Consider the following 24,879-nt stretch of genomic DNA (forward strand, 5'->3'; position numbering starts at 1 on the left):
CATATCTTTTTTGGGATTGAGGGATGACTCTAATTCTTAGAAATTTGACATGGTCTTCTCTATATATATCTGGTGAGAGCTATATCTAAGAAACTGTCTATATAAAGTTCTTTCGCCCGGTTTTCATCTTTACTTTTAATCTTGGCTAAATTAATTTTATTTGTACAAAATCTTTTTAATTTAATGTAAACAAAATTAAACATTTTACATCTCATAAATGTTATCACTTTAATTATAAATTCCTCTCCGGTACATACATCTGATAGGCAACACTTTTCCTATTCTTCTAATTTGCTTATGATATCTTCTTTTATGTCTAGGTCATGTATCTATTTTGACCTTATTTTAGAAAATAGTATAAGACCATGCTGGCGAACCTATGGCATGCATGCTGGAAGGGCTGCTCCCTTCCCCCTCTTCTCATCTGCCTGAGGACATTTCTCACAAAACTTGCTCCTCTTCCCAGCAGCCCAATGAAATGCTTCCTCCCACCCCTGTATGGGTAAGGCAGGGGCCTCATATTTGGTGTGAGGGTTGCACTTGAGCTGAATCATGAAGGAAAATAAGGAATCCAACTGATAAAAATGAGAGGGACATAGTCAAAAGTGCGAGGCACCTGATACAAAGGCATAGAGCTGGACTAGGGAACACTGAAAATGAGAAAAATAAAAGGAATTTGGCTAATATTTTTAGAGTGCATGGAAGGGTGTAAATGTAAAAGGTAATTTGAAAGATAGAGAAATGTTCTAACAGGGAACTACTTTTGGACAGACATATGATAGGAACTGTACCTTTGGAAATTCACTTTGGCATTATGTTGAGACTGGTTTGGAGTGGGGAGATGGGAGATAGGGAAACTTTGGAGGATCTATTAAAATAGTCCAGACAAGAAGTAATAGGATCTGATCTGGAGTGGTAGTTATATGATTAGAGAAGGGAGGATATGTTATTTTGAAGACAGAAACAAAAATATGTGGCAACTGATTGCATATGTGTGGTGAGTGTGAAGTATTGAGAATAATGAAGTTGAAAACCTTTGTAAATGATAATTTAGTAAACTCTCTGTGGAGGTGTAAATTTAATGGGAAATGACAATTCTACTTTGTATATATTGAATCTGAAACACTAGATATCCTTTCAAAAATGTCCAAAGGACAATATAGTTGATCCAGGACTCCTAGAGGCTATGCACTAGAGTATAAGCTTTATTAGGTCATACCAAGTTGAAAATATTTTGAGGATAGGCTTGGTGACAGAATATACTTGGGATCAGCCTAGGCAAATTCAGATAAATAATCAAGAGAAATAGAAGGTAAACATTTGGGGAAAGTGATAAAGATGAGACTGGACAGTTAAAGAACAAATAGTCATGTGAAGATATCAATAAAAATGAGAAGCATGGAAATGAGCCCATTAAGACAAAATCAGCATATGTGGAAATAGAAGAATTTTTGTAATGACAATATACCTCAGAGTATCCAAGATAAAAAGGAGGAATAAATAAGAAGTTTTTGAAAAGAGCATAAGGCTGGCAGAGAAGAATGATATAGTAGTCACTGGGGAAATTCAATTATCTGGGCATCTGCTGGAGATCCTTCTCTGCCAAAGGTAGAACAGATAATAATTGTTGACTTGCTTTGATGATAATTCCATTTTTCAGAGGTGCAGAAATCAACGAAATAAAATTGTATTCTTGAGATGAATCTATAACATGGAAGAATTTGACATCCAACATGGATTTAAATTATGGGAACTTAAGAGGAAACATACCTCTCCATCTTAGAATTAGATAGAGAGGAAAGTCACAAATAATTTCACATAAATCCTAGGAAAAGGGGAGGTAATTAAAAAAAACAACTAAACCTATTATAATTTTTGTGTATTTGTGTGTGTGAGTATATGGATGTACACATGCAGATACAAAGACTATATATATATATATATATGTCTCTCTACATGTATACATATGCAAGGACAGATAATAAAGGACATATATGAAAATGTGTTATAGTCCTTTAGCTATATGACTAAAATCTGGAGTACTAAAGCTCAGAAGTAGGTGGGATCTGTAAAGAAAATCAAGGATAACAAAAATACTTTTTGTTTTCTTTTATTTAGTCTATGATGAGAGGGAAAAGATTAGAAAAAAGGCTAAGATGTATACTTTGGGATAGAATGGATGGTGATAAGAGATCATGGAAAAAGTCAGAGTCCTTCAATTTGCATTGCTCATATTATCTTTTACCAAGGAGAATAATATTTTTAATTGGAAAAAAGAGAATCTAAGTGGCTAAAAGTTGATATCCTTGAAAAAAAAAAGAGAAATTGAGAAAATACCTAGGGGCTTTTGATGAATTTAAGGCATTATGTTTAGAGGAACCGTATCCAAAGTCAATAAAAATACTGGAGGATATAATGCTGGGCTGTTCTCAGTAACTTTTGGAAGTTCATGAGAAATGTGAAAGGTACTAGAAAAGGGCATATTCTGATTTTCAAAATAGGAGAGAGCAGGATATAGGCTATAGTCTACAAATTTGATAATGTTAGCTTGATTTTGTTTCTTGGAAAAATTCTAGAACACATTAGAAAAAGTAATAGTGAACACTTAGAAAAGGAAACAGTCCTCACAAAAAGAAGAACTTCATTTCATCATAATCATCTCATACTAACTTTACTTCCTTTTATAATAGTAAAGCTAGAGAGAATACAAGCTCCTTTAAAGGAAGGGACTATTTGATTTTTGTCTTTGTGTTCTCTAGCACCTAGCACAGTGCTTAGAGTATACAGTAGAAATTTAATAAATGATTGAATGACTGCTATGTTTTATATGTGTGTTTATCATATATATTTTAGCTATAAAATAGGTTAATGATGTACAATGATATTAATATAACATATAAGTTGCATACACGTACATGTGAATACACATTCATGTGCATATGCATGTGTATTTATGTAAGTGTATATATATGTTTGTATGTTGCCAATGAGAATTTGTTTTCCTTGACTATATAAATACTTGTTACAAGAAATTTGTTTTTCTCTCCTCTCTCTCTCTCTCACTCTCATTACCAAAAGGCTGAGGGGGAGAAAAAATATTTTTTTTGTTAATTAAGAAAACATTTTAAAATAGATGTTGGTATGCTACAAATGTGGACTGTTATGTTCACTTTCATATAAAGTCACTCTGCTATTAATTTTTCTTAATTACCTTGCTAAAATAGAGCTTTCAAGGAAAAGAGATGTCCTGGAAATGTCTGTCATGTTAAAACAAAATATATAAATAAAACTTAAGGGGAAAAAAAAGACACTAAACTTAAATATATAAACCAGATAAGTAAATTTGTAAGAAATTTAAAAAATCACAAGAAAAACAAAAAAAATTAGAAGATATAATTTTTTTTAAATAGACCCAAGCCTGGTTCTGACATTTTATTAGCTGTGTGACATCAGCAATCAATCATACTGTTCTTGGGCTTTAGTTTCCTCTTTTGTAAAATGAGGATATCGCACTAACTAACCTTTGAGGTGGCTTTGTGTTCTAAAGTTCTTTCATCTGGAAAACACTTCCTTGATATAATTGCTACTCTCCTATTCTATTTCATGAAAGATTTCTCAAAATCCTAAATCCTTCTTGAAAATGCAAATATTTTATTTTTGTTTTTTTCTGTTTATGGAGCTCATGTTCAATAGCCTGCCAGATATTTTAGTTTATTTTTTTAGTGATTACTCATGCATAGTACATTTACCCAGCATGTACTTCCTGTAAGAGCCAGTTATCAATTGAATTATTTTGAAGAAATAACTTATCCACTGACAATTTTACTTCTGAGGACTATCCCTAAGGTGATATATCTGAAGACTTTTTACATTTGGAGACATTCTCTGTGTCCTATTTCTAAGGTGTTAAGATTTGCAGACTTAAAACAACCCAGTGAGAGGTCTATTGGGAAACCATCACACCTGTTTTGCAAGTGAGGAAACTGAGACACAGAGAAGTTAACTGAAATCCAGTCACATAACTGGTATCAGAACATAGATTCAAATACATATCTTTTGACTACAAGACTAAATTCTTTTTCCATAATACCATATTTCCTCCCCTCTGTTTACACTCATTTTTGTCAGAGATTGAGACCAATTTTACTAACCCCAAAGCAATAAAAAGCCTATTTCTACCCCCTCTGAATGCTCTAGCTAAGATTCACCCTTGCATACCAATAATAGTAGCAAATTGCTAGCAATATATCTCGCTCTATTGGGTTCCCCTGTGCTAACATGCTTTTTCAGTGGCCTAAAAGAGTTAATTTCACTTTATAAAGTGCCCTATGTAGGTCTAGGAAGAAATGTAGGTTCCAAAGGAAAATACAACATTGAACTTCATTCTTCTCTGGACCAGAATCACTCTCTGCTAGCACATCAGGCATTGAGACAACCAGACATACTGCCCCTCATTAGCCTAAAGGAACCTGTTTGTCTCAGCACATGTATGATAGAACCAGGCTGACCATAATCTCCCATAATGAACCATAATGAATCCATCAGCTGGAAGTCTCCTCCATCATTTATGCCTTTTGGATTGGGGCAGCAGCTGAGTGGTTTAGGTGATGTAATTTGGAATATTTTAGAGTCACATGTATAGAGATAACTTCCAGCATGGTAGTGAGAAATTAATCAAGTTAAACACTGGTCTCTTAAGCCCGAAGAGCGCCATTGTTGAGGTGCCACTCAACCAGCAGAATGTGATTGGTCTCATTCATCTAGCTTAAAAGAGCCTGGCAGATGAGCATTTCCTATTGTTGGAGGGAGGCTGTCTAAATCTGTAACCCCCTGATTTTGATCTCACATGCACATACACATTTATATGTATATGTGTTTTTATACCTATATAAACTATAAGTACATATACATATATGTATAATATATAATAAACACCATTTATATAACATGCATTTATGGTATACATACATATAGTATACATGTGTATGAATATATACACAGATATATAAATGTACATGTGTGTGTCTTTCATTTGAAAAATACTTCCTTGATGTAACTGTTACCCTCCTCTTCTATTTAATGAAAGATTTCTCTACTTTCTTAAAATTCTAAATCCTTTTTGAAGAACTGGCTAGTAGATAGATATATCTACTCTCTCTGCAGCTGATTTAGGATCAACCCTGATTTAGTTCAAGTCCTCTGATTATACTCACTGTTATGACTAACTGATTGGCCTTTTTTTGTAAAACTTCTCAATAATGATTGATTTTTTGGGTGGCTACATGCTCAGCAATGTGTACTGACAAGTCCTTGGCCCCGACACTACTGATAGGCATCTACTCTTATGCTGTAATGGATCTTGGACCATGGAAGGCAGTTAAGCTCTTTAGGTGGAAGTAGATGGGTATCTAAGTGACATAGTGGATAGTGCTTGACCTAGAGTTTGGAAGAATTGAATTTAAATCCTACCTTCCACAATTACTCAACTGTGGAACGCTGAACAAATCAGCTAACTTTTTTCTGCCTATTTCCTAATCTCTAAAATGGAAATGATATTATCTATATTGGAGGGTAGGTATTAGTGTTGCAAGGATCAAATAAGATAACATATATAAAACACTCTGCAAATCTTAAAACACCATATAAGTACTAGCTATTTTCCCCTAATACCTCTTTGATCCTATTCCAAACAGTTTGCTAATCTTTTCTGGTGACTGGAGTGATTGGAGTTTCTATATCCTGAAATTTCTAATGTCAATGTTAACATGAGTCTACATCATCTCCAAAATAATAATAGTAATTATAACAATGATAATGACAAACATTTAGAAGTACAACTCTAAGTGAAATTAAAAAAAAACAAAACTGAAAAAAATCATTCCACAATAAAGTATTGATTCAGATTTTGTGGTATTAATTTAGGACAAGATTATTGGTATGCAGAAGTAGATATGTGGTTGGGAAAGTGGTAGGGAATTGAATCATCCTGGGTCTTGTATAGGGGAAAAAAGTGAGATGGGTGGCTCATAGGTATCCTTCTTTTCAACCCCACTTCGTTTGATTGGCATTGATTCATTAGAATGCATCTGTCCTGATTATCTTCTGACAACAATGAATTAAGGCTCAAATCCTTCTGTTTTTACACAAAGTAAAGCAATCACACCATCCCATAGGATGAAAATATGGGAGCTGGTGACCTTGACACTGTCTGGCCACCATCCTGAGAAGTCCTGTTGAAGTTCATCAACCCAAGATTAGAATGTGATTGTCCTGATTTCCAATCTGAATAGAATTATAGCTATGTTATTTATTTTTTTAAAGAAATTAAAAGATGGAAAACAAAAAGAAACTGCTGATAAGATAATTCATTCTGCATAATTTGTTAGTAATGACAAAAACAATATCAGACCCAGAGGTCTGGAAGAAAACAAACATGACCTCTGGGTAGGTGTATTTACCAAAATCTGTTTCACTCTCTGTTTTTTGTAAGCATCCCAAAAATTTATTTGTGTTTTCAAATGATGTATTTAGTATACACTCATTATACACTCATCTTATTCTGAGTTCAGTATTTTGCTGCCCATAAACTGACTACTTAGAAAACATTGGCATGTACACATACCTGACCACTCTAACTTTTTCACAATGCTGATTTTTTTGTTTTGTTTTGTTTCAGAGGATAAGTACACCATAAAGCCTGCAACAACAAACATGATTTGTATGTAGCCAATGGGGATTTAGAAATGGAGAATGGAAATATAATTCAAGTGGCCCTAACAGGGGCTTTGTCTAATGGGAATATAATAGAAAGATTTCTCTGTAAACTATTCTTCAAGCAATAATATCTATAGAGATAAAGTTATTTTCTAGAGTTGACTCTTATGGGTGCTGTGTGAAAAGAGTTAGGAGAAAATAGGAGTACTTTGGAAAGGTACTTGGAAACCATGGGTAGTAAGTAGGCAATTCTGTTGTAGGGAGATACTTTTTTAAAGTAATGACTTTGTTATAACACATTGAAATAAACTAGAAAAAATTAAAAGCTGAATATTTTTTAAATCAAAGACTGGGTAGAAAGGGAATGCTATAACAAAAAACATTTTGCTGCTGAAAAATTAATTTCTAAAGCTATGACCCTTTACATGCTATCTGTAGCAGTCCACTCCTAGCTATGGGCAAGGGGAACAGTTGGTATGTGCAGATTGCCTTAAAAGAGAGCATGCTCATTCTTGAGCATGCTCAGTATTGCTCATGGCTGGGAAGGCCTCTGACCCTTGACCCCAGCTTCCCCCAGGTTAGGCGGGAAAACAAGTTTCTTTGTTCTCGCTTGGTTAAGAGAAACCACACCTATGCCTTGTCATTAACCAATGAGGATCATCCCTATGTACTGTGTATCAAAGGGTATAAGTAGCCCAGCAAGCTCCGCCTCTCTCTCTCTCTCTTTCTCTTTCAGGCTAGCTGATGGCTATCAAGCTCCATCTTTAATCTTTCTCTTTCATCTCTCTGACCTGTGTGGTATTAAATGTGGATCTCTGGACTGGTAAAAGCCTTCGGAAGGGTCCTTTGATCAGAGCTTAGCTGTGGCTCATTGATAATTAATAAAGACTCATTCTGGCCACCTCATATCTCTAATTTGACTCCATCATCCCCCTCGTGGTATCTAAAACTTCTATCCTGTCTCTATCTTCCTACCTTAAAGCTTCTCTCCCCTCTGAGAGAGCTACACTATCTCTGCAGGTGATGACATATAGTGAATGTTCTAAAATTATTTCTCTCCAGAATAAAGTTATCCTGTAAAAGAAAAGGTCAGCTCAATTCTGAGCTTGAAAGCACTTGAGTTTTTGTTAGCTGAATGACCCTGGGCAAGTCACTTTATCCCTGCCTGCCTCTGTCACTACAACTCAGAGACTTATTTCTCAGAGTTGTTGAGAGGATCAACTGAATTAATATTTGTTAATATGTGACTCTCTGGAGCTAACCACTCCAGAGAGTCACATATTTGTGACTCCACATAATTGTCCTTCAACTACCTGAAGGCAGTAACCAGTTCCTCCTTAAATTTCTCATTTTTCCAGACTGAATACTTTCTTCACATAACTAATGGACCTTCACCATCTGGGGTGTCCTTCTCTGGATATTATCCATCTTATCAATGCTCCTAGTCAAACTAGAGTTATTTGTTTTTAGATCCTTAAATTCAGAGAGAAAGTATATGTTTTAGTCTGACCTGATATGAGGCCATGAGGGGAAATATAAAGCTGCCCTCGTCAACCACTAGAACAATTGTGGAAAAAAGTTTTTCTTTAACTGATGCATTTTCCCCATCCTGCACTTTTCCCTAGCCCCATGACATTCTACTTTCTTTCATCTTAGCTTCCAGTGCTTCATTGTTCCTCTTCCATAATAATAATAAAAAAACATTAAAAAAAGAAATCTCAATGAAAAAGATCTTATCTTACTCATTTATACCCAAGTGGAAATTAGTATTATGTAGTCTATTACATCTTTAGAGCGTTTTTGAATTGTAATTATTCTAAATTTCTAGCATGAAAAACTAGTTCTGCTATTAAAGAGATTTTAAATATTAGTGAACAAAGTATGGTGATTTTTGAGTGGGGGAGATGAGGTTGAAAGACTTCTGAAATAATTTCATGTAGGCAGTCATCTTCCTAAACGATCAATGGTCTTTAGGGAGGACTTTCAGAAGTACACACTTTCCCCAACTGGGGAAACTGGGCCCTAAATTCTATGAATACAAATAGCCATTTGTACCACATAACTTGGGTCATGTCTACTTGATGCTGAGCATTACTGTTACAATTAAATGTCATAGGAATTTATGAAAAAGATGGAAGAACAGGGAACCACGTCTTAGTTCTTCAAAGGATTTCTAGCACAGTCCCAACTAGAGGTCTAGTTTAGAGTGTCATGAAAGCAGGTACATCCTGTGTAGTATTTCAGGGATGGAAATGATGTTTCTGTGAATTCTGATCCTCAGGGTGTCTATTTACATTTTTAAATTTGAGATTTTTAGCATATCAAAATACAAAGGATAAGACCAGGCATTGTTATCTCAAAGAAAAAGCTTCTTTTCTTCACACCTGACTTTTTTCCGTAAGCTGGTCAATCACTAAGCATATCTGAGTGATGGCAGAGTCAAAATTATGACTGGCTGATTTTACCCTTCACTGCACTTGTCAAAAAATTAAATTAAAGAGGCTACTTATGAATATAATTCATGGACTGGTGCCTGGCATTTTTAAAGACAGAATGTTCCTTCTGTCCAGTCAGAAACAAAACAGCACTCTACCTGATAGTTTACTATATAGAGAAGGTAATAGGGTAGAAAGAAAACTGCCTTGCTGTCAACATTTGGTGCATTCCATCAATGGTCCAGGTGTCCAGGGAAATGTTTTCTCTACCATAATGAAAGAGATCATTAATATTTGGAAGGACAGGATAAAACTCCTTCCATGAGCAAATTAGATGCTCTTTTGGCTTCCTGAGGAGTCAGTTTGAAACATATGGTCCCTTAATCACCTGCGAATGCATAGGTTATTGTATGGCATGCTATTATATTACCATGATTAAATCATTGAAACATGATAGGATAGAAAAATATGCTCAGTATCTCTGAATCGCAGGATCTCAGAGTTGGAAAGGGCCTTAGTAGACATCTAATTCAATCTGTATTTGAAGAATTGTCTCTCTAACATTCCTGACAGTCTTTGCCCAGTGTTTGCTTGAATTCCCCTCAAAAGGAGAGCTCAGTATTTCTTGAGGAAGTTTATTCTACTTTGAAATAATTCTATTTCGGGGGGAATTTAACTTTTTGCATCATTCCCTGCTTTGAGGGTTTAAGTCTATCAATTCCTTCTATCAATATTCACAAAATAAATATCAGATAATAAAGGAAATGTTATTGGAACACAATTATCAAAATATTTTTAAAAATTAAAATCAAAACTTTTAAAAATCAAAAAACAACAACAAAGTTCATGAACCTCATGAGAAATATGATGAAAGGCTTTGCTAAACACAAATTAAAGTGTATTTCCAGCATACCCTTTATCCAATATATATTAGGTCTATTAAAAACAAAACAAAACAAAACAACCACAAAGGGCATTATCACCTTGTATCCCAAAACTCATCTATCAGTCATAGCCTTCAAAACCATAATCTTCAAGATCATGTTATTGATTTTGGTTATATAGTTTTGGAGGCTATGATTGGTAGGCAAATGATGGAATAGATGAGGTTTGATAGCAAAGACACCAGTGGTTGGAAGTTACAATAGTCCCATACTAGCTCTAGGGTTCTCATTATACCTGTGGTGCTGTTATAGAATTGGAATCTTATTAAGAGGAATAAGCCGGTACATTATTATAGGATCACAAGGGAAAATTTTTAAATAAGAATTGAATGTTAACATTTCATACAACTTGAATATTTCTATCTCCATTAAAACTATGTGTTTCTTATATTTTTCATTGTTCAGAAACAGAAGCATATGGACAAAACATTGCCATATGCTTTGATAGAACCTAAAATGTTTTGTCTTCTGAATTAAAAATAAACAAACAGGTAAAGTTAAATTTTTAAATAACGAAACATAGCCAGAGTATCAGAAAACATTACAAATAACTAGAGAAATAAAAAAATCAATCTATGTTCTTCCAGAAAAATGGCATAACTTTCAGTAAACTAAAGTTACCTAAGGAAATGGTATTTTGGAAATGGTGTAGCTACTATAATCATTTGAATATTCTAGAAATTGTTTGATTCATCAGGATTCTCAAATACCTAAAGTTCCTTCCACAAGTATATTTGCACTAGAGAAGGAAGATATTTTTCACAGGAAAAGCAAGCAGATTCATTTCAACATTCTACATTTCTTCTATCTCCATTTAGAGGGTAGAATTATACAATTATAAATGATATTCAGAATGATGAGTGGGAGGTACTGTAAGGCCTCCAACCAAAGGGAGATTAAATTATAGCCATTGTGTTGTAATTATTGAGGTAGAAGAATCTATTATAAATTTTCACGAGATATTTTGACAAGGGCTAAAATAAAAAACAAACATTTTGACCCTTAATTAATTAATTAATCAGAAAATCCAGTAGCAAAAGACCAGATTTAACAGGCATTAGCATTAATCGAGTTTTGACTATTTAGAGATAGATAAATAGATAAATATAAAGATACAGACAGATAGATATAAATAGACATAATTATATATACAAATATAGATGTACACATATCTAGATTTAATATCTATATGTATAAATATATTTATGTATTCAATATATATAATTTATATATATCACTTGAATATTCAGATGTATTAATGGCAGGAAAATTTACCTCGACTTTTTCTGCATGTCAGAAAGAAGGTTATGTTTATAATTCATAGTAACCAACTGATTACTCTGAGTCAGAAGTTGGTATACAGAATTTTATTCAAATTGAATATTTGGTCACTTCCCATCTGAAAATAGTCAAGAGTACAGGGCCAATACATAATAAGAACTTAATAAATGCATATTTGGATGCTCAAAAGGCACACATACAAAGATATGCACAGTAGAAACAGATAAGAGACATCTGCTTTTAACTTTTTTCCCCTGAAGAATCCATGAAAATTGTCTTTGTTTCGTTTTGTTTTGTTTTCCCCATCATGACGATTCATGACTCTACTCCAGTCCAATGCCCTAAGCACCAGAGTTGGTTATTGAATAAGGAAAAGCTAATTCTGTGGGCCAGACTGAAAACCTTCTGCAATAGAGATCCTGCATAGTTTGATATCAACAAAATCCACTCTGGAGCTTAAAACTCACAGACCTCAGGCTATTTCTGCTCTGTGACTCTACAAGCATTCCACTGTCATATTATTTACTTTCTCCTTCCAGCATCTTGGGGATAGATACCATATATGGAACTCAGGTGACTGTAAATTCATATCAGAGCTACCTAGTAAATAAATAATAACCAATTACTCTGGAGCCCTAGAAGATTAACAGACTGAATCTGACAGCTATGCTAAAATTAAAAACGTACACACATGCACCCAAACACCTAACACAAGTAAAATAGTATGTGATAGAAATAATGCAGAATTTGAAGTTAAAGGAGTCTGGGTTCAAATCTCAGCTCTGTTGTTTTCTGCCAGCCCTAAGCAGTTCAATTCAACATTTGTTATATGCAATGTAGTGAGTTAGTTTTTGAGTTAACAAGGCAAAGCAAAGCAAAACAACAGAAACAAAGTCTTTCCCTTTGAAGGAGTTTATAATATACTGGCAAATGATTGAAATGTCTGCGCCTGTTTCCTCATTTGTAAAAATGACGGGAAACTGAATTAGATGACCCCTAACTAGTCCTTTCCAGCTAAAATGTTGTGATCCTATGGAAAAGCCTCCCAGCCAGCCCCAGTGGACACTGCTGTGCTTTCCATGGAAGGAAGCCACATTTGGAACAAGCCAAAGCAGGGATAAGGTCCTATTGTGGGAGGAGTGTTATTCACAGTGTAGCTAGGATGATTTTCCCCATCTGTCATATGCTCTATCAGAGAGATTTGCAGAATAGGGACATCTACAATCACTAGCTGTTAATCAACCCTTTCTATTCCCCAAGGAGGTATTGGAGCATGTGTATAGGAGCCCCTTGTTATAAGTAAGTTCAATCAATCAAAAAGCACATATTACATGTTTAACTTTTCCAATTTAATTAGCAGAGAATGAATTGGAAAGCTCAAGTTTAAGGGATTTTCAGTAGACCCTTTTAAGGTTGAGGCAGAGCAGATGTGTAGAGCATCTTTGGTCAGTAGCATGGAGGCATTGCTAGATTGTTGGACAGAGAGTCAGGGTCATCTGGTTCAAGTCCTGCCTGTTTCCTATCCTATGAGATTCTGGGCAAGTCATTTAATCTCTCAGAACACAAGGTAACTTTCTGAAACTCTTAAGTTTCAGAGCAGGTGCGGATTCCCATTGGTAGATGGAATGTCCCATATTGGACTTCCTACATCAATTAAATCACAGGTTCTGACATTGTGTGAAGTGATGCCTGGCCCCTAGAAGCTCAATACTAATAAGGCATTGTAAACATCAAGACAGAAAGAAAAAAAAAGAAAAAAGAAAAAAGGAGGAATGTTTGGGAGCTTTGGGTTTGCAGGGGAAAAATTCTCTAAACACAAGAAATATTATGAGGTTTTAAAGGAGGTTAAAGAGGTATGTGGTGTGTGTGTGTGTGTGTGTGTGTGTGTGTGTGTGTGTGTATGTGTGTATGTGTACATATCTATGTAAGCCAGAAACAGTTGATAACCAAGAGGAAATCCTGGAATCAGAAACATGCTATTCTAGAGAAATCGTCTTTTAAGTAATGACTCCTATCTAGCATTGGGGCTGCCTAATGCTGACCACAACTCACTATGGGTAAATTCTTACCTTTATGAGAATAATTCTGAGTTTTTAAATGGTGCTTATTGGGGAAATTTGATAGCCTGCACTTTATTTTTTAAATGTGATTTATATCTAGTTTGGAGGGAATCATCTGTTAAGTATAGCAAAGCATTTCTATAATCTGCACTGAGTGACCCCAATGTCATGCATTTGTCTAGCTGGTTGGAGGAACCAGAAAATTCTAGAAAAGCAGAGCATCCTTTCTCTGAACCTTCCCAGGGGACTCTCTTTTATGTAAAACAAGGGAAATAATATTTATATTAACCACTTAGAAAACAACTAGTGCAATCTCTTAGTTTTATTGATAAAGAAACTGAGAGGTTCAGAGAACTTAAAAGGTCATGTAGCTAGCAATAGAATGAAGATTAAAACCTTACACTTGTGCTTCTTTATTGGGTCCAGAACTTTTTTCATTATGCCATTCTTATTTGAGGAAAGCAATTTTTTAAAACCATAAAACACTATATTAATGTGGGCAGAGCAGAAGGTGTATAGATGGTGAATTATTGAACTGAAAGGCATTGTGCCATTGTTCCACAAAGCATTGGATCTCCCGTCAATCATTAATAAGTCAAGAGTTTGGGGAAGTTGTTTCATTGTCCTGAACCTTCACTTTGCCAGTCAGTAATCACTGATAAAGCAATAAGCATTTAGTGAGTGTTTCCTATGTGCCAGGCTTTGTGCTAAGCCCTGGGGATACAAAAAGAGACCAAAGAGGATCACTGACCTCAAGGAGTTTACAAGCACAGAGGCTAGACTAAAGCAATAAACTAGAAAAACTTTATATGTACCAAAATGGTTATAACAGCATTCCTTGTAGAAATGATTAATAAAACAAAGGGGAAAAAAAACCTAGATGCCCATCACTGGCAAATGGCTAAATAAACTGTGGTTGTTTGAATGAATGTAAAGACTATTATTGTGCTGTAGGAAATAATGACTATGATGAATATAGAGAACCATGGAAAGACTTAAATGAAATGGAGAAGATTAAAGTAAAGAGGGCCAAGAAAACACACACAGTGACTACCATGATATAAATAGGAAGAATAAAAAGAAAGTAATAGAATTATCATTGTTAAGCATCACAAAAATAACCTTGGTCTATGAGGACACACTTCTCATTACACTTTTTGAGAAGTAGGGTGGGGGAATGAGACTAGGGGTATGAATTCTTGCATATTTTGTCAGATTGCTTTCACCAAATTTTCTCTTTTTAAAAAAATTAAAACATTTCTTTATTATAAGAGCTAGGTCTCTGAGAGTTACACAGAAGAGGAACAGAGAGAGAAATTTATGAAATATGAAAATGAAAGATATCAATAAAATTTATTAAAAATGTAAAGTTGGATTAAGTGATTTATACAGTCCTTTATAGCTTCAATATTTTATAAAAGTATGTGTCCCAGAAAATCCCTAGTGAGTTTGTTTTTCATCTTTCTGAGGACACATGCTGGTAGCTAAGGACAAATGTTAGTTTCATTAATGGTAATCTAGCATGGAGGGAGTATCAGTGGCGAACTGAGGGGAATGGTTTATAAATAAAATAACCAAAATATCTTCATATTTCCCCTCTCTCTGTCTCTCTCTCTTTTTCTCTGTCTTTCTGTCTCTGTCTATCTGTCTCTTCTAAGCCCAATGAAGAGGAATGAGCAGCTGAGGAAAGAAAATCTCTCCACACTTCAAACCATTCCTGTAGCTCCAAGGACATGCTTATGGTTTAAATGTAGTTATGATGTGAATGACTTTATCTTAGTCTTCATGACTCATTCAGACATTGGAGTTGGGCAGCTGGAGCCACATCATTGGCTCACACTGTGAAGAGGTTTCAAAAAGCAATTTACTTTGGTAGATAGTGAAAGCATTTCTTTTGGGGGAAAAGAGTAACATTCAGGGATTCCCTGGGTTTAAGGTAATGGGGGAAAACAATTATCATTGGATCACCCATAACATGACAAGATAAAAAGGGGGAAAAAGTAGTGACCAATGGGAAAAAAAAAACAGAAAACTTTGAAGGATGACATACCTTTGATGTGAAGGAATGTGAAAGATAAAACTCTCCAAGGGTAGGGCAAATTAGTGTTTGTACCTGACTACCCTTACCAACAGAAGCTCTAGAGGAACAGATCTTGCACAGAATGTATTCCTTTCTAAAGCCCTTCCCTCACAACAAAGCCATGTAAAAGGAATGCTGGCACCCCTTTTACAGATTGGGTAACTGATGATCACACAGGGATGGGACTCACTCAAGGTCACACAACTAGTAAGTCAGTCAGAGTTTGAACTCAGTAACAGAGGATATTTTCTTCAGCAGGTTCTTCCCTTCTGGTCTCTCCCCATCCAACTCACTCTATATGCCATTGTCAGCATAATTTCTCTAATGTATAGCTTTTATCACATCATTAAAACACCTGGAAAACCTTAAGAATTCCCCTATCCCTATAAAAATTCAAACTCCTTACTTTCACATTCAAAGACAACCATTATCTATCTTCAGTTACCCTTTCAATCTTCTCACAAGGTTTTCTCTCCCATATTATACATTCAGGTTGAATAGAAAACTTTTCCCCTTAAACACTTCCTATATGTACTTGCCTTTGTTTATACTTTTTCTTATGCTTAGAATTTTGGGTGTCCTTGAGCAACCTCCCTAGTCTCCATAGGTCTCAGTTTCTTCATTTGTCAAGTGAGAGACTTGTCGTTTGACATCTCTTCTAGCCATCCTATGACTTCTTTTCCATCTTCCACTGATCCCAACTCCACCTTTTAAAATTGTCTCTATACTTCAAAGTTCAATCCAAATACCATTTATCTGAAGAAGTTTTTCCTAATCCCTCTAGTCAGAAGCAATATCATCCCCACATAAACTTCAAAAGCCCCTTGTTCAAACTTCTCTTATTCTCACATCCATTTCTGTTTTGAATTAGTTGTTGCACTGTGTACAATGTTTTCTATTAGTTTATAGGTCTCTTGGATATAAGCACTATAGCTTATTTTTCTTTTTATCTTCCCCTAGAAACTAGTAAATATTTCTTGAATGAATAAACAAATGAATAAATGAATTCTTGATGTAATTAACTGTTCTTTTAGGTAACCCCGGCTGTTGTCATTTAGACATATCAGACTCTACATGACCTCATGGAGTTTTCCTGGCAAATATACTGGCATTGTTTGCCATTTCCTTCTCCAATGTACCCTGATTTTATAGATGAGGAACTGAAGCAAATAAGGGTTAAATGACTTGCTCTGGGTCCCTCAGCTAGTAAATGTTTGAGACCAAATTTGAATTTAGATCTTCCTGACTCCAAACGTGGAACTATATCCACTTAACCACCTAGCTGCTTCAAACAACCTAAAAATCTATTAATTTTTAGGTTGTTAACCATAGACCCTTTATCAAGGTGTTTTTTTTTTAAATTTTCATTTTATTTTTTTTTAGAGGAATATTATTCCAGTCAAGCTAAGTTTCATTACTGTTAGTTTTTCTAGAACCCTAAGCAACATCCTGTTTCTCAAAATGAATTCTTGGATTTTCAAAAAGCAAGACATTTATTTTCAAGTTCATAGATGTAGAGATTCTATAAAAGAGTTCTTCAAGGTCAACTAAGCCAAACACTTCATTTGACATAGAAGGAAACTGAGACCCCCAAAGATGAACTGACTTGCCTAAGGGTCATACAGATAGAAAATGTCCATCAGAATTTGAACCCAGATCCTCTGACTTTGAACCTAAGACCCTTTCCACTGCCCCATGCTGCCTTTCTTTGCAGAATAGAGCAAAACTTGGACTCTGCAGTCAATGCATAACAAAATAAAAGGTTCAGCAGGAAGTATTTTCATGCTCTATTGTAGTAACATAACTCTGGGAATAGGTTCAAGAGAAGGACAAATTATCCCAATAAGCCAATAGCTTAGTCATTGGCAACATGTATTGATCGTGACCTTAACTATCACACAATTTCAGACAATGCTACTTGCAAACACAACCTGTACTTTTCACTTTGCAGAAAAGAGAAAACACATAATAGGAACAAGACTTTTTTTTAATCTGCTTAAAAAAAAACCTCTTAAAAACAAATAAATCTTTATCTGTTGTTTATTTTTATACTGTGAAGTAATGGAGTGTATTTGTGTGTGTGTGTTGGGTTAGTGTTGCAAACAACTTAGAAACAGTAAAAAGTGCTTATTAAATTATAGACAGATTATTATCTTTGATTTATCTACAAGCTTCTGAAGGGACACACGAGACACTAACATTGACTAAAAATTAAGTATGTCCTGGCCAGTTTAAAAAAAAAAAGGAAATCATTTTTTTCTCTTACATAAATAGGTGGTTTTAGGGAAAAGATGAATGGCACCTACCCTCATTAGACTCCTTCACATGTTCTGGCTTCTTTGCTTTGCTCTTCTTGGGAGGAGGAGAAAGTTCCTTTGCTTCTAGACCCTCTGAAAGCACAAAGATTTAATACATTCTTATTGACATATTTATCAGAAGAGTATGACATGTGTAAGTCTACAACAATTTCCTTCTCAGTGACCTATTATAGCATCATCCATTGTAATAGGCTGTATTGAACTTTGACTGAGTAGATCTGCTTTCACTAATGAACACCAAAACAGAAATAGCAGGCTTGAGTGCACTTGCCTTTTAGCCAGAATGAATATTTTTCACATATGTGAAATCACACATGAACGGTTATTATTTTTCCCATTTTTCAGTATTTCCCATAATGTTCCTTGTAAAAATTATTTTCCTCTTCAAAGAGTCATCAGTTGGGTCAAAACTTCATGAGTATTCATCTGTTACAAGTTCTCTCTCTCTCTCTCTCTCTCTCTCTCTCTCTCTCTCTCTCTCTCTATATATATATATATATATATATATATATATATATATACACATCATAGCCAAGGCTTAAAGGAGACCCAGATGATCTCAAATGTCATCCCTATTTTTAAAAGGTATTTATGCCATTTTATATCCATTCATCACACTATTCCAGGACATATTGTCCTTTTTTATTCTTTCAATTAAAACAATGTACAAATCATTCTACTTTTTTTTACCCTCGTATTTTAAGCATGGAACCTAGTCCCTGCTAAATTGATTTCATAACTACAGTTGTTGAGAAATCTGATCCACATGCATTTTAAACAAAGATCTTATATTGCATTCAAGAATTTATTAAATATAGAGCAAAATGTTCTCCATTCAGGATTATTCCAAAATCTCAATGCAGATTGGAGAAGATCCTAGCTTCCCAAAGGTTGTGCCAGCAGAGAACAAGCTCTGGAAGATCTTACCAAACTAAAAGGAAACCAAAGATGATTGAAGTGATGGACCAGTGCTGGTACTCAAATTGCCCCCCCTCCCCAATGGAGAAGCTGCTCTTTTCTCCCTCTTCTCTGCCCCATGGACATTTTTTGGCATGCCCACCTCTCTGTCCAATGGCGGAAAGCAAGCTCTTCCTCCCTTTACTCTCTCCAGGGCTGAGGAGGGGCTCACAGACAGCTTGAATTTGTCCGAACTCAAATGGAAAACGTTCACCAGCTTGTGATAGGCTTTACTTCTGTTGCATAACTACCACCCTACCTAATTACAGAGAGATATCTTCATAAGATCAGCCAAGGCAAGTTACCATCTGTTAAGGTATAGAGGATTTATAAGCTGTCTACATGGGGAATATTCACATTACTTAAACCACAGATCCTTAATTAATTGAAACAAATATGTAAGGAAACATTGTCTGCCATTCTATAGAATATAGACATTTTGAAATCATAATTTCCTGAAGAGGAAGTGAAGTTTCAGATAGAATTCAGTTGTCAGCAGATACAAAGAAAATTTTAGGTTGTCTAGGAGAAACATTTGAATATATGTAAGCCAAATTAAAAGATGGCTAATGAAATGTTCTGAACTCTTAACAGTTCATTAGGAAAAGATCATATCCTAGAGTTGGATTTGGGGTTAGAGTAGTTGGGTTCAAATTCTAGCCCTATCATTTGCTACTGTATGACCGTGGACAAGTCACTTAACTTGTGGGTCTCAGTTTTCTTAACTGTAAAATATTGGGGTTAGATTAAACGGTCTCTAAAATATATGATTAAGAGCTTCCTCTTTTTTTGATGTATTTAGAAATCATAGAGTCAGAGTAATTGCAAAGGTAAACCATGTATATGTAACCCTTTTCATAAAAAAAAAAAACTTTAAATTACTTTAGATGGAATGGAAGGCATAAAGATATTAAGCAGCTTTCCCTAAATTAAATGACAAGCAGGAGCCCAGAGCATATTACTCCTGCTGCATGCCCCAGATGTTCCTTTTTAGTCAAAAAGAAGCAATGTGCTGGTGATTAAAAAACATGGTCTTTTGTTTTTTCAAATAATGTCAGCTAACATTTATATTGCACTTTGAGCTTCGAATGTCAATTAATCAATCAACAAGCATTTATTTAATAGCAGTTCTATCAGCCAGGCAGTGGGGATACAAATACAAAGAATGAAATCATTCCTACCCACAAGGAGCTCACATTTGAATGGAACAGAAAGCAAATACATTGTAATTAAATGCAGAACAACCTGATAAGAACACATACAAACTTATTAACTACAAGTAATTTGAGAGGGAGGGCTTTAGTAGTTGGGATCAGGAATAGTTTCATGTAGAAGGTGATAGTTAAGCTGTCTTGAAGAAAGATATGGATCCTGTGAGGTGGAGATGAGGAGGGAGCATAATCCATACAAAGGCCAAGAAATAGGAGACAGGGTGCTATGTGGGAAGAATAGAGAGCAGGTCAGTTCTTTGGGGTCACAAAGTATGGGAGGGGGAATAATGTGCATTGAGTCTGGAAACATACAGTTGTGAGGTGCTTTAAAAGCTAAAACGAGTTTATATTTTACCCAGGGAATATAGGAAACTGCTTTATATACATTATTGAGATTTAAAAAGCAAATCCTATGTGGTAATTTTTCATATCCTCATTTCACATATGAGGAAACTGAGGCTCAAAGATTAAGTGATTTACTCGAGGTCACATAGCTAGCAAGCACTGTAGGTTAGGTCCTAAACCAAGGCTTCTCCTTACTCTAAGTGCCGGACAAAGGGACATATTCATGAAACAGAAAAGGAGAATTATTCAAAGGGGAATTATTTATCATGAATACAAAAATTATTCAAACACAAAAATATTTACATAATTTATTAATAATTGTCTCACTTACAATGTCTGTTTATTGGGATGCCACAATGATCGACTCAATAGATAATCCAGGAATTTCAGAGCATGTATTGGGTTTTGTTTACTCCATAGACAGGAAGAACTTTTTTTTTCAGACTTCATGGTGTCAGCAAATTTAGGAAGCTAAACCTTTTGGGAGTATTTGCTCTTTGCCTAGAGCAGGTAGACAGCACAGTGGATAGAGTGTTGGGGCTAATTCAAGAAAACTCATCTTTCTGAGTACAAATCTGGCTTCAGATACTCAGTACCTATTTGACCCTGGGCAAATCACTTAACCCTTTATGCCTCAGTTTCCTTATCTGCAAAATGAACTGGAGAAGGAAATGGCAAATCGATCTGGGGTGTTTTCCAAGAAAACCCCAAATGGGGTGGTAAAGTCAGACGAAGACAATTGCAAAACAACAGAAGAGTGAAGGTTCTTGTGTTACTACTTCCATTACTTTAGCTAGCATAGGTAACTATGCCTACTACTCTTGGGATACTCTATACTATTTAATACCTCCCTCAGAAGCTTTTTATCTTCCTCTCTCTTTTTCAAACTAAATTAATCTTTCTAATTTTCACTCAATTGTCCCAACTTAATCCCTTTCCACACAGTTCTAAAATACTCCTTTCTCCTCCCTTGGGGTTATTATGGAACTGAAACAGAATTCTCATTCTTTCAGCTGCTACAGTCACAGAGGTATGTGTATTGGTTGTGCACAGTACCAGGATGCTAAAATCACTGATTCTTTGAAGCTATAGCTACTAAAGTTATTCCTTTCATCTATTTAAAAAGAAAAAAAAAGTTTAATAGATTGAATGAAAAGTTTGACTTTATTGACTTTCAAGCCCTTTAGGCAAGTAGCTTAGTTTTCTGTGGTTACAAGTAACATCTAAGGCTATTACTTGCTCTCCAAGGTGAAAACTCTGCCAGAGGCTACATTAGCCTTCCCCTTCCCCCAAACTGCTGTCACAAAGGAGATGGATTTTGACCCTTTGGAACAGGTTCAGCAAAAGGAGAAATGAGTTGCTTGTAGCAGCTCACTGAGAGAGGATGACTGCCTCAAAGGGGTTCATGAAATGGGCCAAAGCTGCATTTACAATCAGACTAGGAGATGATTCTGGTCATTGCCTGCTGGGAAAAATGCCTCATCCATACCTGGCAGAGAGAGGAGAATTATACAATTGTGACAATCCCTCCCATGCTAGAAAGAAGGCTGAAGTAAGAAATCAGGAATTCTCAAAAAAAAAAAAAGGTCACTTTTATAACCAAATGCCTCATTTAGGATTTTTGACTAAAGGCACATATTTCAGGGAATATTTGACCAGCATCTGTTTGGCTACCTGTGAGATATTTCAACATTAAAACAAAATAGAGGTTTTTATCATTACATTTCTGTCCGCCCAATTTGAGACTGTTAATTGGTCTTTAAATTATCTGTTTTAATAAATATCACTCTGAAAAACTCCAGAATTAACATCTTTGTATCTAGGTTTCACCATTAGAAAACAGTATTATGATCATAGCACACACACAATTCTTTAAATATATATACATATATGTCTATATATGTCTATACATATATATATATATATATGCTGACTATAATATCAATGCATACCCAAAAGCTTTAAACTGTGGGAACCTGCCATTTATTGATGAAATGTTATGAGACTGTGATTAATGTTTGTGTCTGATTCTAGGAAATGGGATAAAAATCAAGGAGCACAGACTTAACCTGAATAGTGCCAAAAAGAGCACACAGGAAAAACTAATGTGAGACTCGAGGTTGCGATGCTTGACATATGTTAAGTCGTAGGACTTTCTTGTATCTACACTCTTTGTGAAGTACTCAAACAAGTACCAAAGTTTGACTATCATCCTGGCTCCTCATATCCCTGAGAATGACAAAAAATCAGACCAGGGAATGACACTTCCCTATCAAAATAAAATTCTAGTTCTTTTTCTTCTTATAGTATGGCAACTTCCTGTAGTCTTGGCTGCAAATGAGTAAGTGAAATATTACTGCATTCTGTCCTACAAATTTGTGGGATAGAAATTCATTGAACCCTAATACAAGAATCTATTATGAATTTATTTTTGCTTACTCAACATTTTATATACATACATTTTGGTATTTTTATTCTGATTTTGAATTTGTTTCTTTCTACCAAAAGTTTAATTTTCTTCCATTTTTTTCTTTCTTTCTTTATATATATATATATTTGGTTTGGTTTTTCTCTTCTTTTTGATAATTGACTCATAACTCAACATTGCATCCTGAGCTGAACTGGATATTTTTTTTAACACCCACTTTGGGGGGGGGGGTTGTATTTTAATAAAAATCCAAGATTTTGAAATTTTGTTTGAGAAAAGATCTTCAAGAAAGAAGCTTATACTAAATACAGAGAAAGAACTGTTTGTTGCAGAAAGATGCAGAAAGGTACTGCATCGAGAAGATCTAGAATGAACTTTGGGTGTGGTTCATTGAACTGAAGTTTGATTGAACATTTATTTGAATGTATACTCCTATGCCAAAAGGGGACTGCCCCCTAATTGGTTTTTGTCAATGCACTCAGCAAACATTGGTTTTTGTTATCTGCCTTTCTTCTATTTCCCTCTTTATCTAACTATTTATCTAACTATCTTTATCTAACTATTGTAATTTCCTCTTAGAATGTAAAAATATGTATGTACCTGCAGTTAGAAAATTTGGAGGTGCAGAATGATTATGTTTAGTGATCAATTGGGGAGACCAGTCTCCCAATCCATCATCAGGGGGGATCGTGAACTTTAGATTACTCCATCCTACTTAGTCTAACAAAATTAGGAATGTCTACACCCATACTTAAGGATTAAGTATTTAGGAGGATGGCCTATGACAGACATGTGCTAGCAAATGACAAATCAGAAACAACTGACAGACCCCTGGGCTGTACTAAGTCAAGCCTAAGATAACATTGGTACATGTGAGATGCAGAAAGTGATGTAAAATTGTCTATATTTTTTGTATCACTTCCTCTGTCTGGCCTCTTTGATGGTGGAGAGGTGGCTGATGGCAGCTTGCTGAGCGTGTCAGCATCTTGACGTGGTGGCTGCTATTGTCTGGGTTTAGCGGTGAGTTTTCCTTGATACTATATTGGAGAAAGCCTAGTAACCTAGTTCAGGTGAGGCTCTTCTCTGAGATCTCTCGGAGTTTAGGTTGATTTTTCTCTCCTTTACCTTCTAAACACTATCCTCTTAGAGAAAGCCTCTAATCTTCAAAGACCTAGTGGCGGAGGACTTTGAACTTGCCTGGCACAGGCTGGATGGGAGAAATCCTATACCTTTCCCTTTCTCTTCTCCTTGATTTCTTCCCTATATATTGATTAAACCACCATATATTTCAAACTGAGTTGGGTATTTTATTTGGGATATCCCCTGGCGACCAAAATTCAAACTTATATTAGGTCACAACCTTAAATTATCCTTACAAATTTCAATATCAATGAATAATAACATAAAACCTTAGTGTTTTGTTTTAAGTTTTGAAGTACATTTTCTTGACATATATTATCTCATTTAAGCTTTACAAAAACCTAATCCTGTGAAGTAGGTGTTGTTATCTTCATTTTCCATATGTAATACACCTGTCCCTTTGAAAGCTAACCTGGGTCATCCAGCAAGTTCTCTGTTGGAGGCAGTGTTGTAGTTCAAATCATCCTGACTCCAAGACCAGAACTCTTTCTAGAATGTCATAGTATCTCCAAAGTAAAAGCAATAATTGGGCACTATTCTAAATTTTGAGTGAAGAAAGAATAAATAGATGCCCTCCTGATTATGGAAGAGAGATTATCCATGAATATTTTCATGGATACCTAGTTCTTAATGTACATTTTCATTTTGTTTTCTAAAAAAATAATTCACAGCTGTTCTAGCAATGTAATATTAGGCTTGTTTCTCTGTGTTCCAATAAGCATTTACTTGATCAACTTAATCAGTCTGGTTCTCTGATAACATAGATTACCAGGACCATATTTAGCAAGATTGGTCCTTAGGCAGCAGACAAAATCTGTTGCCAGGACCATAATCTTTCCAAAACCAAGTCTTTCCAGCTTGATCATACCCAGTAGAATTTTTGTTCAAATGCCACAAATATAGACATTCCTCCTCATTGTTTGTCCCCCCACACCTTTCTTTCTGCCACATTCCTCCTCAAATGTC

The 24,879-nt window shown here is 35.2% G+C and overlaps 1 protein-coding gene across 1 annotated transcript in view; it reads right to left on the reverse strand.

The window, feature by feature from the left end:
- MACROD2 (mono-ADP ribosylhydrolase 2) overlaps positions 1-24,879 on the reverse strand; it is a 2,426,984-nt gene that overhangs the window by 181,329 nt on the left and 2,220,776 nt on the right. Inside the window, exon 10 of the mRNA XM_007476657.3 lies at positions 17,821-17,904. Within this exon, the coding sequence (XP_007476719.1) occupies positions 17,821-17,904 (84 nt within the window). The remainder of the gene's footprint in view (positions 1-17,820; positions 17,905-24,879) is intronic.

The sequence above is a fragment of the Monodelphis domestica genome, chromosome 1 (genome assembly GCF_027887165.1).
Source record: "Monodelphis domestica isolate mMonDom1 chromosome 1, mMonDom1.pri, whole genome shotgun sequence".
NCBI classification, from domain to species: Eukaryota; Metazoa; Chordata; class Mammalia; order Didelphimorphia; family Didelphidae; genus Monodelphis; species Monodelphis domestica.